Source organism: Gossypium hirsutum, chromosome A03 (genome assembly GCF_007990345.1).
Source record: "Gossypium hirsutum isolate 1008001.06 chromosome A03, Gossypium_hirsutum_v2.1, whole genome shotgun sequence".
Classification (NCBI taxonomy): domain Eukaryota; kingdom Viridiplantae; phylum Streptophyta; class Magnoliopsida; order Malvales; family Malvaceae; genus Gossypium; species Gossypium hirsutum.
Genome location: NC_053426.1, coordinates 50,251,705 through 50,266,520, shown reverse-complemented (window position 1 = coordinate 50,266,520; position 14,816 = coordinate 50,251,705). Strand labels below are relative to the sequence as shown.

At 37.4% G+C, this 14,816-nt stretch overlaps 1 protein-coding gene across 3 annotated transcripts; it reads right to left on the bottom strand.

Annotated features, from left to right (window-relative positions):
- Positions 1-3,431: 3,431 nt before the first annotated feature.
- LOC107887234 (ubiquitin carboxyl-terminal hydrolase 2) lies at positions 3,432-10,857 on the bottom strand. 3 transcript variants are annotated; one of them, XR_005914926.1, is made up of 4 exons: positions 10,680-10,854; positions 7,384-10,172; positions 4,609-4,965; positions 3,432-4,114 (listed from the first exon to the last, which is right to left on the bottom strand). XR_005914926.1 is itself a non-coding variant. In XM_016811413.2 (3 exons), the coding sequence occupies exons 2-3, from the start codon at positions 10,161-10,163 to the stop codon at positions 4,728-4,730; spliced, it is 3,018 nt and encodes a 1,005-aa protein (XP_016666902.2). In that variant the 5' UTR covers positions 10,164-10,172; positions 10,680-10,854; the 3' UTR covers positions 4,396-4,727. The 3 variants fall into 3 exon arrangements, 1 of the variants encoding a protein (XP_016666902.2); XR_001681089.2 differs by lacking the exon at positions 3,432-4,114 and adding an exon at positions 7,122-7,197 and having other exon boundaries at positions 4,703-4,965; positions 10,680-10,857; XM_016811413.2 differs by lacking the exon at positions 3,432-4,114 and having other exon boundaries at positions 4,396-4,965.
- Between the last annotated feature and the right edge of the window lie 3,959 nt (positions 10,858-14,816).

Here is a 14,816-nt window from a genome sequence, read left to right as displayed (position 1 = left end):
AGATTGTCGGAGGCAGAATCACACTATCAAGCTATCACTTTTGGGAGAATTAGTTCAAATATTAGAAATATCAAGTGAGTGGCATGTATAGTAAGCTAGTTTTATGACATGTATTATTATTATGATTTGGCCTAACCTATTGATCTACGTTGAGTTATCGTATATGGCCGTGGGATGTGGCCCATATTCACTATGGTTTGTAAGCTTAATTAATCATGTCATGTTCTATGTTTCTGGTGTGATAAGGTAGTTAGCTTTGTTTGTTGTGCATGATTGGTGATACATTAGGTAAGTTGAATGCATACCTATGGATCATGAATTAAATGTAAATAAGTAATAATGCCTTGAACATGAATGTTTAATGGGCAAATTGGTAACCATAGTAAGATGGTATTAAACGAGAATAAGATTTGGCATATCTAGTTCTAGTTAATGTAAGAATGTACATTACATACATGATGGTAGGCAAATGATACGTTGGTATTAAAATAGATGATATTGAACGTTATTGAACTCATGTATGTGCTAATATCTTGTGTTGAGGTTGATAATCATGGATGTTGGTTAAAGTGAACTATGTTTAAAATGAAAGACTTGTTGTTGCGTGAAATTTTCCAAGTTTTCGTAAGTTCTCGGTTTAGTCCCGAAACCGTTCCAAAGTATATTTTGGGCTTCATAGACCCAAATAAGGGACGTTATGCATGTGTCTGAACAGTTTTGAATTAAATGAAATTTTAGGGTCGATTTTCGTTTGTGTGCATGTTTAAGTCTGGTAATGCCTCGTATCCGGTCCTAGCGTCAGACACGGGTAGGGGATGTTACAGTTAATCTCGAGGAGTCCGTAGGGAACATAAAGGAGACGCTTGAGTTGGTCGAGGGACGCACAGATGGGTTTGAGTCAATAGAAGAGCAACTCAAAGATTTTGTGTTAGATTATCTTGGTGCCAATGCAGAAAAGATGAATGAATTAGTCAATTCCACCACAGAAAAGCTGGCAAAGAGAGATGAGAATCTCGAGGAAATGGTGTTAGCCATGAAGAAAGAAATTGAAGAGTCAAGGGGGAGCTCACAATTTACAAAGCTGCTTTGAGTAATGGGATGTTGTCTTCAAGGCTGAAGCAACAAGCAATAGATGTTCCCAAACCGGAGAAGTTCAAAGGTGCTAGGTTCGCAAGAGATGTGGACAACTTCTTGTGGGAAATAGAGCAATACTTTAGAGCAATGGGCATCGAGGATGATGCATTTAAAGTAAACATTGCTTCAATCTATTTTACTGATATGGCTCTCTTATGGTGGCATCGTAGGTCCATGAATGATAAATGTGGTGGGAATGCAATTGGGCTTGGGAGGAGTTCCAAAGAGAGTTGAAGAAGCAGTTTTACCCACAGTATGCCGAGAAGGATGCTCGGGCTAAGTTGCGTCGTCTTATGCAACAGGGCACTGTTCGGGAATATGTTCAGATATTTAGCGAATTGATGCTTCAAATCTCCAATTTGAGCGAGAAAGAAGCGTTCTATTGGTTTAAGGATGGGTTAAAGTCGTGGGCAAATCATGAGTTGCGTAGGAAAGGGATCACCGAACTTACTGTAGCCATGGCTGAAGCAGAGTCCTTTGTTGAACTTGGTCCAACAAAAGACAAGTTTGAGTCGTCTCAACCCAATGGAAAGGGCAATGGTGAGAGAAACCATGAGAAAGATGAAGACGGATATAGCGATGATGGCGATAGTACTGATAGTACAAGTGGCAATGAGAAACCATAAGATGCAAAGCAGGGAACCGATAGCAGAAGTGGCAATGAGAAACCACGAGATGTGAAGCGAGGATCCAACAACCCAAGGGGTAAGGGAAAGAGGATAAAATGCTTCATTTGTCAAGGACTACACATGCTGCAAAAATGTCCGAAGAGATCGATGATGTTGGCTATCCAAAAGAAAGATATGCTAAAGGAAGAGGCGGAGCCTATTGAGGGAAAGGCATCGAGGGTCTATTTGATGGTGTTTATTCCTAACAAAAGGAATAGTAAAGAAGGGTTGATATTTGTGGACATCAACATTGCGAGTCAAAAGCGGAGTGCTCTTATTGATACAGGAGCATCAGACTTGTTCATATCGGAAAAGGCTGCCAAGAAGCTTGGTCTGTCAATTAGGAAATCGAATAAGAAGATCAAGACAGTAAATTCTGAGGAGGCCCCAACGTGGGAGTAGCTCGTAATGTGGAGCTACAAATCAGTGAATGGAAAGGCAATGAAGACTTTAAGGTAATCCAATTAGATGATTACGATTATGTACTTGGTTTAAACTTCCTTGATAGGATTCAGACAGTTCTGTTTCCATAGGCCGATGAAATTCATATTGTCACTGGTCCTTTATCGAAGATTTTTATGCCAGTACATCGGGATATGAAGGTTGGGACCAAGGTGTTGTCGTATGGGAGAAACATTAACTCGATATAACGGAATGCTATAAAAGCCCCTTCGAAAAGTTAGTGGAGCGTGAGTCTGATATTAGACCTGTGGAGTCGACTGTGGAGAGCCACCTTTGGGGAAGGTGGATTGTGCATCGGACTTCAAGGGGAAAGAAGCGATGCAAAAGCAGTCGAAACGAGTAAATGCTACAAGTAAGGTACATTGCAAATCCTCTGATAGTGTTTTGAATTCTGACTTGTTGGCTTGGCAAGGTTGTAAGAGCCCTTTCAAAATTCGTAAGCAAGAAGGTCGAGGGACTGTGGGCGGAACGAAGCCAAGATGTGAGAATCGAGGGTATTCCAATGAGAACAAGTCAAAATTGGGGCAAGTTAGAAAGAAGACTTCTTGCCAACGAAATGTACCAGCGAGTGCAACGGTTCAAGTTAAGAGGCAACGAAAGCTGAGGCAAAGGTTCCAAAGAAAGGGACCACCCGATTGCAAGGCAAGTCGGGAAGAGGCCAAGGCAACGGGAGAGTTCCAAGACGAATCAAGCCAGTGTCATTCAGAAGTCGCAACGAGGCCGTTGTGAGAATGGTTAGGGGAGAATGTCACGGGCTAAAGTTCAAAGCCTGTGACCATGACACAAGATGCGCCTAATGGAGGTTGATCGATTAGATAGGGATCATTTAGCCCACGAGAACTAGCCTGATTCCAAGAATTGTTGGAGAAGCCTGTCAGATTGAAGCCTGGTGGCTCGATAATGAAGATATGTCAACTTAGGTTATTTTGGGTAACTAATCTTAGAAGATAGAGGGAATCATATCTTGTAAAGATTAGATTAGATTTGATAAGCCATATATTGTAAATCTCTTAAATCATGGGATATCGTTAATCTTGTCCGTCGATGTAAATGTATCTTGATCGTCAGTTTTGGGGGAGCTCAACTATAAATAGAAAGCCCCCCCTCTTTTATAACCCATCCATCGTATGTTGAATTCTTGGGCATTTACTCAAACATCATGTGTGCATTCTTTCTTTGGCTTTCTTTAGCTTATTTGTAGCTTCTTTTGGCACAATCGCTTCTACTATACAAATCGGTGCCTTGGAGGAATTCTTAAGGAATCTTCATTTTTGGGTGTAAAGGCTGACTTAGGCGAGTTTGGACGAGCGGATTGCCTAAGGCCTCATAGATTGCGAGACGAAAGGTCTAGCTCCATAACACTAAAACTATCTTGAAGGATTTTAGTATGTTTTGTTGATGGGCGAGGAACAAGATAATTTGGAAAATTCTGATGTACATGGTTCAATCATCATAAACTTTACCACAAGGCATTTAAGGGAGTAGCAGGATGCACAAGCTATTAGCTCCCTATATGGTGGCGCAAATAGCTGCGAACGAGATCATGACTATGACTCACCTATGGAAGGAGGATGGTACTGTTGGATGAATGCAACACTATTTGAAAAGGAGAAAAAATAAGGAACAAGAATGATTGTCTGAAACAATAAGGGTGCTTCTGCGAAGGCCCTTGCTTCATCATCCTTGAATTTCTATTCACCATGAGTTGTGGATGTGGAAGGTGGGCGATCCAAAACTTTGAAAGCAAAGAGATGATCAATACTAATGCTCCAGAAGTTCCATTTGCAATCCGCTCAATGGAGTAAGATCGGTCCAAAATTGGTTGCATGATTTTCGAATGCAAAGATCTCCTACGTAAACGTGAGGGCATCAAAATCCAATAAAATCCAACGATCATAAGTTTGCTAAATATTGTCTCTTGATCATGTTAAGAATTTGATGCCAAACCACATGGTCTTTAATATATTCATTACCAAGTTCTGTTTTCCCACTATACTACTGTAAATAGTAAATTCAAGTTCGAAATCCAAATCCAACAATTTAGTTTAATACGAATAATATACGAACTTTGATTTTAAAGTAATTATGCAAATTCAAAAAATCAAACATCCTAAGTAAAAATATCAATGTGGAAAACAATCAATATAATAACTTTGACATGTAAAATCCTTAAAAGGTCACCTCAATCGTCCAGAAACGAAGTTTTCCAGCCAATAAGAACAATCAATTAAGAAAAAGAATACTGAATATTTTCTCAAAATATAATTTCATGGTATACATCATAGAACTCGTTACATGTCAAAAATGGATATCAATATATGGTAAATTGTTGTTTTACACTCACCTCTTTCTTTAATGTATTTTCTGTCTCCATTCACCAGGGTGCCGTGCGGACTTTAACCCACCCACCCCCCCCCAGGTGTCACTAAGAATCAGAACATGTATCAGAACGAAATCCATCGCTCAAACTTTTTCGTAGAATAAAATGTATGCCTCGCAGCGAAGAACTTCTTCGATTGATGCTTGGCGAACATGTTGATCACTCACATAATACCATTGAGATCCAACATGGTCGATATCGATCGTCCCTTTCCTTTTCTCACCTCCTCTCACATACGCAATGTAGTGACCACCTCTCATTGTTCCCGAATGCTCCACAACCCCCACCAGACTGTAATTGCAATTATCTGCATCTTCACCCCTGCAAATTTTAAACATGCTTGTAAATCACATAAATCAATGTTTTTCTTTCGTTTTTTCTTTCTAACATTTGTGTCTGCATAGCCTCATAGTTTAACAATCTGTTCACATCATTTCACAATATGCTATCAGAATTGACAAATTACAGCCAAAGGAATCAATTTAAGGATCATTATCAAGAGTTCAACGATATCGTGGTGTGCAAAAGACAGCCACATGTCTTATCAAAGAATAAACCATTTCTTTCCCTCAAATGGCTTTGCTAGCAACTCTTTTTCCCTAAAATATCCATTGCTCGGGACTCATGTTCAATACATATTGGGACATGGATACAGAGGTACAACCCTCCAAATATCTGGAAATACTTTGAACAAAATTAAGAGTATCATGTTTGACACAGCCGTATTTGACACTGGCCCCTCGAGTCCAAGTGACATAGAATTACAGACCTGTATGTATATGCAATCAAGTGCAATGTACAAGCTACATCATGTAAAATCTCCAATAAAACTTGTTATATCATGAGCATTAAAAACGATCCCTAATTCGATAAAGATATTATGGCTTCTATATATTGTTTGAGCTACTGCTCTAAAAACAAGCTATAATTTCAAAAGGATGCTTTCACAATCACCCGAATAAGCCTATGCATATCTTCAAAGTTGGACTTGAATGTACAATTAGCTTAAAAAGATAGGATTATGAACGGAGGTTTTCAAAAGCAATGAGGTTGCTTGAAATTTTCCAACTCTTTGCATAGAAAGCAAAACAGTGATCAGCTATAATGTAGTAATTTAGCATTTGACAATGCTACATGGACTCAAGGCTGAGTGTCTAATACAAGCATATATCAGATATAGATACGCTCAATCTGATAAAAGTTTTATTACATATTTGGAGAATCGTATGCACGCATCTATGTCCAAAAATGTGTAGAATATGGGTATCAAGACATAGGTATTTTAAGAAAAAAGAAGAGTCAGAGCAACTTAAGCATCTGAAGCATGTAGCAAGTACTTCAACATCTGAATGCAAGTTTATTTGTCTAGAAACATGTAACAGCATACACCCATGATAGACTCTTTGGAAAAAAGAGACGGATTGAAACAACAAAAATAGGTGACTAAGAGAGGCATACCCGGAAATAGCCATCAAAGGGGGGGGGGATTGTATATATTATCTATATAAAAGATCATGTTATGAACAAATAGAAGAGCAAACAAACATTTTTCACATGTTTCAGAATTTAAATCAGCACATTTTGGAAATATCACCCTACTAGGATAGGTCTCCTGATTTCTTTGGAACTTCATCTAAGAATAAAACCTATGGCCAGTTTCAATATCTCTGTGTTCAATAAGAGTTTAGATATCTCAGGCACTCGCATAATTAGCAGCTAAACCATTACGTCTCGCATTTACAATACAGGTGAATGTGTGATCATTGCAGATAATGTTCAATGGTAAAGAGTTAGAGCATTAGAAAGGAAAATACTAGAATTTAAAGCTTGCATATTGAAAGCATCTAGATATTTTTGTCCATCTCAATTACAAAAGTCAACTTTCCATTTAGTACATTATAATAATCATACTAAGAAACCTTTTGTATAACTTTGGGGAAAGCTTGAAAGCTAGATGCTGGCACATGCATCTTCGTTAGGTCTTACATTCCCAGCCAGGTAAAGAAATTTTTTTTTTTTTTTTGGAGGGTCCTTAGAGAGTTATACCCATGTCTGAATACATACTGAACACAAAGGTCAAATACAGGTACTTGAACAAAAAAAAGAGTCGAAACAGCATAGATGATAATAGTATGGGCTTGTGTTGGCATTCTTACAACATTAACTAACATAACTAATTAAAGTGATAAATAGCCAACCTTTCACTTTCAAAAGCTGATAAGTGAATTAAGTTACAGCGGCCATTCAATAAAAATCTGAAGAGATGTGAGAGGAACAGAAATAATCTTTTTCTAACAAAAATTCACATTACTTTAATGAAATAAATCATCCCATTCAGGTAACAATGTCAAAATAGGGCAATGTTTATCCTTTTCTTGGTCAAACTATCCTATTCTATCATCTGAACTCGCTCTTTTAACCTACTTCTGGTTTAATTCCTAAGATGTTATTAAAATTGTGTTCTGTAGAGATCTTACATTGTATTTTAAATTCTGTAGAAGTGTCTCAGCATCTTAAACGTCAGAAATAGTTCATCATTCCTATACGGGGCAGCTTCATGTAATTTCCAGAAAATCATGTATCACAAACAGGAAACATATTGATCAAGTGAACAAGAGCATGGTGATTTAATGTGAATACTACCAACTATCCACGTATCTCTATGGAATGTGGTGAGCTAATAAAAGACATTGCTAGAATATTAGAATAAGCAAAAGCTCGACATATGGTAAAAGGTACCTGGGATCCAGATATGGTCTAAGATCAATTGTCTCTCTGAAATTGACATGACCATTCAATTTACTCAAACGACCACGGGCATCTTGACAAAACCTCTTCAAATGAATAGTCAGAACAGGCGGTGCCTTGTTTATGAGGACCCTCTTTGTAGCATTTCTCTTAACCTTCACATTTTCGGAGTCTAACTCTTCATCATCACTTATGCCTGATTGACAGTTTTCAGTCATATGTGAATTACTCTGATGAAAGGTATCATTACCACTATGATTTTCAACATTGCAAGAATCAATAGTTAGGGTACCCCCACATTTTTCTTGAGCATAACATTTAGAGGAAACTGAAGAATTTAATTTCAACGGACTTGCATCTTCTAATTCAACAGAATCTAGCTCGCTTGTTTGACCATTTTCAACTTTTACACCATTTTGATTCTTGTTATGAAAAACCGAGCTATCACCGGAACTACTGATATCGCCATTACTAATGGTTCTAACTCCATTAGGGCATTGGTGTTCCATATCTAAACTTCGGGTCTCACTTCCATTGAGTAAATCCTTTCCCATTTTAGTCTGCTTCTTCTTTGCTTTCAACTTCTGATGTCGCAAAATTTTCGCACAATTCTCACAATTCCAAGCATTATCATCCAAAAGAAGCTCCGGCTTTATGAAGTGAGACAAACAACTTTCCACGGATACTGGAGAATTACTGTCATCAACCTCATCAGGATCAGAATCACTAATACTCCCAGCCATAAAACCAGTTTCAGCAACTTCATTTGCCAAAGATGGTCCAATGATGGGCCCTTCAGCAATTTCAGGCTCATTAAACATGTCACCAAAGCCATCAAACTCCACTTCCTCTTGTCCAAGACCCGCATTTGATGAAGAGGCCTCATTTTCTCTCACACTCTCAGTACCTGGAATATCCTCTTTATATGGAAGCAAAAGAACCACAGAATCTTGAACCAGCAATGGAAGCTCCTCTTGAAGGTTCCCAGAAGAATCTTCTGTTTTTTTATTGGTTTCCCCCTCAAGTACAGAAACCTCACAACTTTCTGCTAAAGCTGCATTTGGAACTAGTTCCTTTTCCTCCGAATCTTGAAGGGAAGTATTGTTATTTTGAGAAATCAAGTCACTCTCATCAGCTACTATTTCCTGTTGCAGATAATCCATCCAAGAAAAATCATCTGCACCAGCGTCATTTTCCGGGAGTGTATTCTCTGTTGTGAGGTAATCCAACCAAGCAAAATCATCTGTCCCAGCTGAATTTTCCTTCACTGTACTCTCCACAACTTGTTCTTTCTGAGACTCCACAACATCAAAGAGATTCCTTGAAGCAGAACTGCTTTCATCTGCCTTGGTGCTTGGGCCAGCAGCATGTGAGAGTGGAGAATCACCAGATGATGCCACCTTGGGTTCCGTTTGGGGCACAGCTATATGGCTTGGGCCTGAAGATTCACTGTTAGGTACAGGAGCCGTAACAACTTGAGCTGGCACCTGATCTACATCTTTGTTAACTTTTCCTCTATTCCTGCCAACTTTTTTCATTGGCAGCTTTGTTTTCCTTGCTCGAGAGACTGGTTGAGCCTTTTTAGAAGGGGTTTTCTTAGTTGGCACTGAAAGTGAGAGATCTAGAAATGGTTCATACACTGTTGACGAGTGCCCACACTCCTCACAACAGAGAGTACTCGAAATTTGACCCCCAAATACAGCATCCACAAAAGTAAGATCCTGACTTGCAGTAACTGCATCACTTTTAGAAGCATTAATGTGTTTTTTTAGAGCCAACTCCTCTGTATAAAGCCCATCAAGTAAGCAACGAAGCAATTCATGACTGTCATGTTGCTGATAGCCTCTAAACTGGGGAGCCTTAGAACAAAGGGATGCAAAAAATGGCTTTGGATTGATAGCATTTCTCAAGCCCATCTCAGGTCTTATTTCAGCAAAAAGCTTTTTCATAGAAATTGTTAACTGCCCCATGGACACATCCAGATTCGAGAAGTAGTCCCTTAGCCTATTCAGAGCCAGAAGATTCTGCATTACTGAATTAAAGAAGCACGTATTACCGAGATTAACCAAACCTCGAACCACATAACCATTTTTTCCATCCAAAGAATTCGATATAGTTCCTTCTGATTTGATATCACAAGCAACACTGCCGCTTCCTGACAAAACATCCTCAACAGCATTTGTGGATGATTCAGATGATCGTTCCTTAATCAATTTTACAACCTCATATAAAACATCTTTGCTTTCACTGTTCTCTTCCATTTTCTCAACTGGAATGAATATGCTGCAAGAGAAGCACCACCTCAATTGAGGATTATCCCATTGAACCACCAAGTGGTGACGGGTTTGTCTAAGATGTCGAACAGCATGTGAGGTAGAAGCTGTTGGCAAACCAACTCCAGCGCATACATAATGTCCACACTCCAAACAAACCCAAATGGCTTTCGATTCACGTTTCGACTCAACCGAAGCACTTCCCTTCTTCTTCCCATGTTTACTCTTTCCCTTACCTCCTCTCCTATCATTTCTGCCTTCCCTACAATCTTCACACCTTATGGGATCTGATGACCTAAGTTTAGTCAACAACTTATCTATGTTGATGCCTTTATTAAAATGCAGGCACTTTTTCCTCTCTTTTACGGCTTTAATTTCATCGTCAACATCATCAATACTGGCAGGTTTCTCCTGAGGTATAGCTTTTGGAGATTGAGCTGCCACAACCTTTTTCTCCTTCGGAGGTACTCGACGATTCTTTTTAACTCTTTTCCCCATTATTAGTTCCTAAAAACAACAAATCCAAAAACCCATTAATACCTTAAACCCAGAATCATAGAAGCAATAAAATAATAAAAAATGGAAAAAAAAATTCCAAACGTCTTAACTCTTTTCTCCATCATTAGTTCCTAAAAATAACTCTAAATAACCATTAACCTCCTAAACCCAATCACAAAAGCAATCAAATAAGGAAAAAACTGAAGGAAAATGATCCAAATATATACTTTCTTAAACATATACGATGAGGATTAGAATCTACGAAACATACCCAAAATAACTATCAAGTAAGCACAAGCAGAGATTGAAACAAGAAAAGAAACAATAACGAATGTGAATGAAGATGACCAGATTATGATTCGGATTGATGAATGCAAAATCAAGCTTCCAAACTAGTGTTAAGAACAAAGCAGGTGAATCAAAGAAAGCCGATAAAAAAAAGTGCTTAAACTTAGAAAAATCAAGGAATGAAAAACAAAAGAAACAGAGAAAAATAAAAGGAAAAGTAAATTTTACCTTGAAATCCGGTGGAAGAGGACCGCTTTAGAGAAATCAGGAAAGCAGGGGTTTGATTACATGGAAAAGGATTAGGGTTTTCTTTGGAGATTTAGGATCTAAAGCAACGAAAGAACAAGTGAGGGTTTTGGTGGCACAGCTTCGGCTCCAAGTTTACTCTTTTTTCTAGTTTCTCTTTTATCTCAAATCATAAGATTAGAGTAAGAGACAATGAAAGGTGAAAAACAAATTAACTGCGGTTACTTTATAAGAAAATTTAATAACAAAAAAATATTGTTTATAAAGGTAATGTTTTATCTATAACCCTTGATAATGTGTCGGGCCAGGTTTGGATCAGGCTGATATAAAATTTTAAATTTGTTTTTCAGGTTCGGTTCAAAAATTGGACTTAAAATTCTGTCCAAAACCAACTTAAATTAAAAATGCTAAATTCGAGCTCGATTTATCCGTATTAAAATTTAAAAATTATAATGCATCAAATACACTAAAAACATTAAAATAAATACATCTAAAATAGTAGCAAAATTAATAATAAAATAAAAGTTATATAATATTCAAACAATAACAACAAAATAGTAACAATATAATAGCGAAATGGTAGCAAAACAACATTAAAAAAAAGAAGAAGAAAGTTTAGGCTGATTCGTATCGGGTTGGGTCCAGGCCAAAAAATCCTACCCAAGGTCGTGCCCGTTTCCAAACTCATTTTTCGAGCCTATATTTTTCTCAAACCCTTCTATTTTTCAAGCAAGCCTTCCGACCTGGGCAGGTTGCCTAACTTATGATCAAGTCTAATATATACTATATTTATAATATATATCTATAATTTTCGGCTAATTTTTGCATATATGCTAAAAAAAACTTATTTCAGAGACTATGCTGTTTTTTTTTTTAATTTACCGATCTATATTGTTTTTGGAGAGAGAAAGGAAAAAGCATCCTACAGGGTGCGTTTTCACTACCATATCAGTAAAAACGTGCCCTGTAGGACGCGTTCTCCCCTTAACGGTACTATTCCAATGGTAACTTTTCCAACGGCAACAAGAGGTCCGACAGCCATAATTTTTCCTATATAAACCCCTCCAAACTTTATTCTTTTCAACTCAATACTCAATCCTCAATCCTCAACTCTCAATTCTGAAATTTATCTCGATTCTCGATTCTCAATTATTTTTTTAAAATATTTCTCTGAATCTTATTTATTTTCTTTTATTTTATTCTTTATAATTTCTAAAATGGCAAATCAGTTTATTCGTTTGGATGGCAAGCATATATCCGACGTTCAATTACAAATGGTAAGAAAAAATTATTATATTATTTAATTTTAAATAGTTAAGTATTATACTGTCGACATTATTAATTTTTTTATGTTTATATACTTAAAGCAAAGATCGGATTTTAGAGACGTACATAAACAATTTAAGCGAAGGTGCATCGGATGTCATTTATGGACACTTTCGAATTAAAGGATTTCTATACGCAAGTCGCATGCTTGGGGGGACTAAATTGGACCCCCACTTATTGGTACTTTGATCAAAAGATGGAGACCAGAGACACACATTTCATCTTCCTTGCAATAAATGTACAATTACACTCAAGGACATTAGTTTACAACTCGGTCTACCAGTCGATAGGGAAGTCATTACAGGGCCAATCGAGAGTGTCGATTGGAGTGCAACATGCGAGCAACTAATGCCAGATAAATCTCGATGGGATGGTTGGAGGAAAACTTCCAAAATATCGAGGCTTCCGTGAGTGGCATTGAAAAAGAACAATTCACGCGTGCATTCATCTTGAGGTTGATCAGGGGTCTACTTATGCCAGATAAATCTCGAAATTTGGTATATTTAAGGTGGCTACTACTATTAGCCGACTTGAAAGAAGCGAGATAACTTAGTTAGAGATCAGCGGTGCTAGCAACATTGTACCGAGAAATGTGTCGAGTGACGAAAGTAGAAATAGCCAAAAGTGACAGTTGCATGCTCCTTCTTCAATCGTGGCCATGATATCAACTACCATTTTTACGCCCCCGAATGGATCGCCCTTATGAATTTCCACATGTAATATGGTAAAATTAATTTGATAATATCATTATCATTATAATTTTTCATCGTTGTTATTTTGAAATAACATATTATTTGATTAGGTGAAACATTGCGGTGAGACATATAGGTATACTAACCAAACTTAAGGATATCCGGCTAGCTTTAGACATATAGGTATATAAGGCAAGTGTTAAAATTTATAAATTTGTACTGCAGTTTATAAGGATGCAATATGCCGATCCAAGAATTCAAGAATGTGTCTCAGCTTAATTTTTGGTCAATCGCAACATCTGGAAAATTAAAGTGCCATTGATCATTTTTGCAATAGTCGAGATATAAGAATCCAACCAAGTAATGCGACAGTTCGAGTGTACGCAACGTATTCTGCCACCACCCTAGGAGCTCGATGACCTACACAAGATCAACTTGCAGGGGAGACTCAAGGAACATTATCCAACATTCACAAGAAGTATATCGAGATGTGGCGGTGTAGGTACGATTACTTGCCAATGTGTGAACCATTTTTCATACCGAATTTGGTCGCATCTCCTAATTACATGGATTAGTTCAGGCATAACGACAAGTCGTATCTATTGTCGGCTGCGAAATAAGTAGGAAACGTTACCTTAATAGGCCTAGACGAGGGCCCATTAATCCTAAGTCGGGAGAACATACTAAGGGGGATTAGTATCTACTCTAGGTCCACACGAGGACCCGATTGTCGTGCAACCTACCGATCAATATGATTCATATATTTTTTCTGTTAACCCACTTTATTATACACAAGTACCATATCATGCACCATTAGTCACTAGATAAACACCTTCTCTAAGTGTATATTTCGCACGACCGTCGCCTGTAGCACCATATTACATGTCGATGTTGATCTACCGCAATTTGTTGTAGTAGATTAAACTATTTTTCGTGCTTAATGAGCTCGTAGGAAAGAGATTTAGTTATATTTTGTTTAGTTTTCGATTTTAGCATATAGATAATAAAAGGAGCAATTTCAGTAATTTATATGACCTTGGGCGCCAAAGCATGACTAAAGGTAAACTAGCATATTCAATGAGTGTGTAAGACACCATTCGGGGACACAAAGACAGTGGCTTGTCCGTGATGTTGCAACAAGGAGCTTCAATGTCGCAACATTGTGAAAAAAGTACCTAAAAAGAGCAATCTACCTTCGATGTTGAGACATAAACAGAGAGTGTCGCGACACCAACGTGACGGGGGGAATTAATGAGTCAAGGGTGTTTTCATCTGCACAACGAACTTTAATGTGAAATCGTCAGCCGAATTAGGTTAAGGATCAATGGCCAACCCTAGGCCTATAAATAGCATTGCTCGAAACACTTTATGGACAACTTTTTACTTAGTTTTAATTTTACTTTTCATTGTATTTAGATTTTCTCTTAGTTTTCTATTTCGTTCTTCATGGGGATTAATTTGTAGATTGCCATTACTCTTCAACAGATTATTGTTCGCGCATTTATAATTATATGAAGATTTTTCTTATCTCTGTTTTTTATTTATTTATAATGTTTATCTTTTCTATCGATTACTTTGCATGTGTTAAATCTATGGGGAACTAATCCAATAAGGGAGATTAATGAGTAGATGTGGGATTAATTAACCTTTCTGCAGGGTTTCTTAGTGAATCAACTGGTTGGGATAGGAATAACTTAAAACCCTAGGCTTGATGACCCTAGAAAGTCATATAGTTGGAAATGAACCCAAAATCAGTAATGCATATCCCTGAAAACCTTACCCCAATCAGACCTGGACTATGACATCGAGAGATAAGTAGTTCTTACCAACTCATTAGGTTAGTGGAAGGCTGAGATACCCTGCTAGGTTAATGACTAGTTGATTGAATAGAACCCAAAATAAGAGTTAATTATGAACACTGAAGCGAGTTAGTCTTCTATCGTTAAATCTGATAACATTTGCAATCTGTCTCCATAATAGCTTTTTATTATTTTTATAAAATATATTTTTATCATCACATTAGGATTTATTATAATATAATTTAATTAAATTACTAGCTAGACCCATTAACGTTGGAATTAATCTTAGTTTAGTCTCGCCT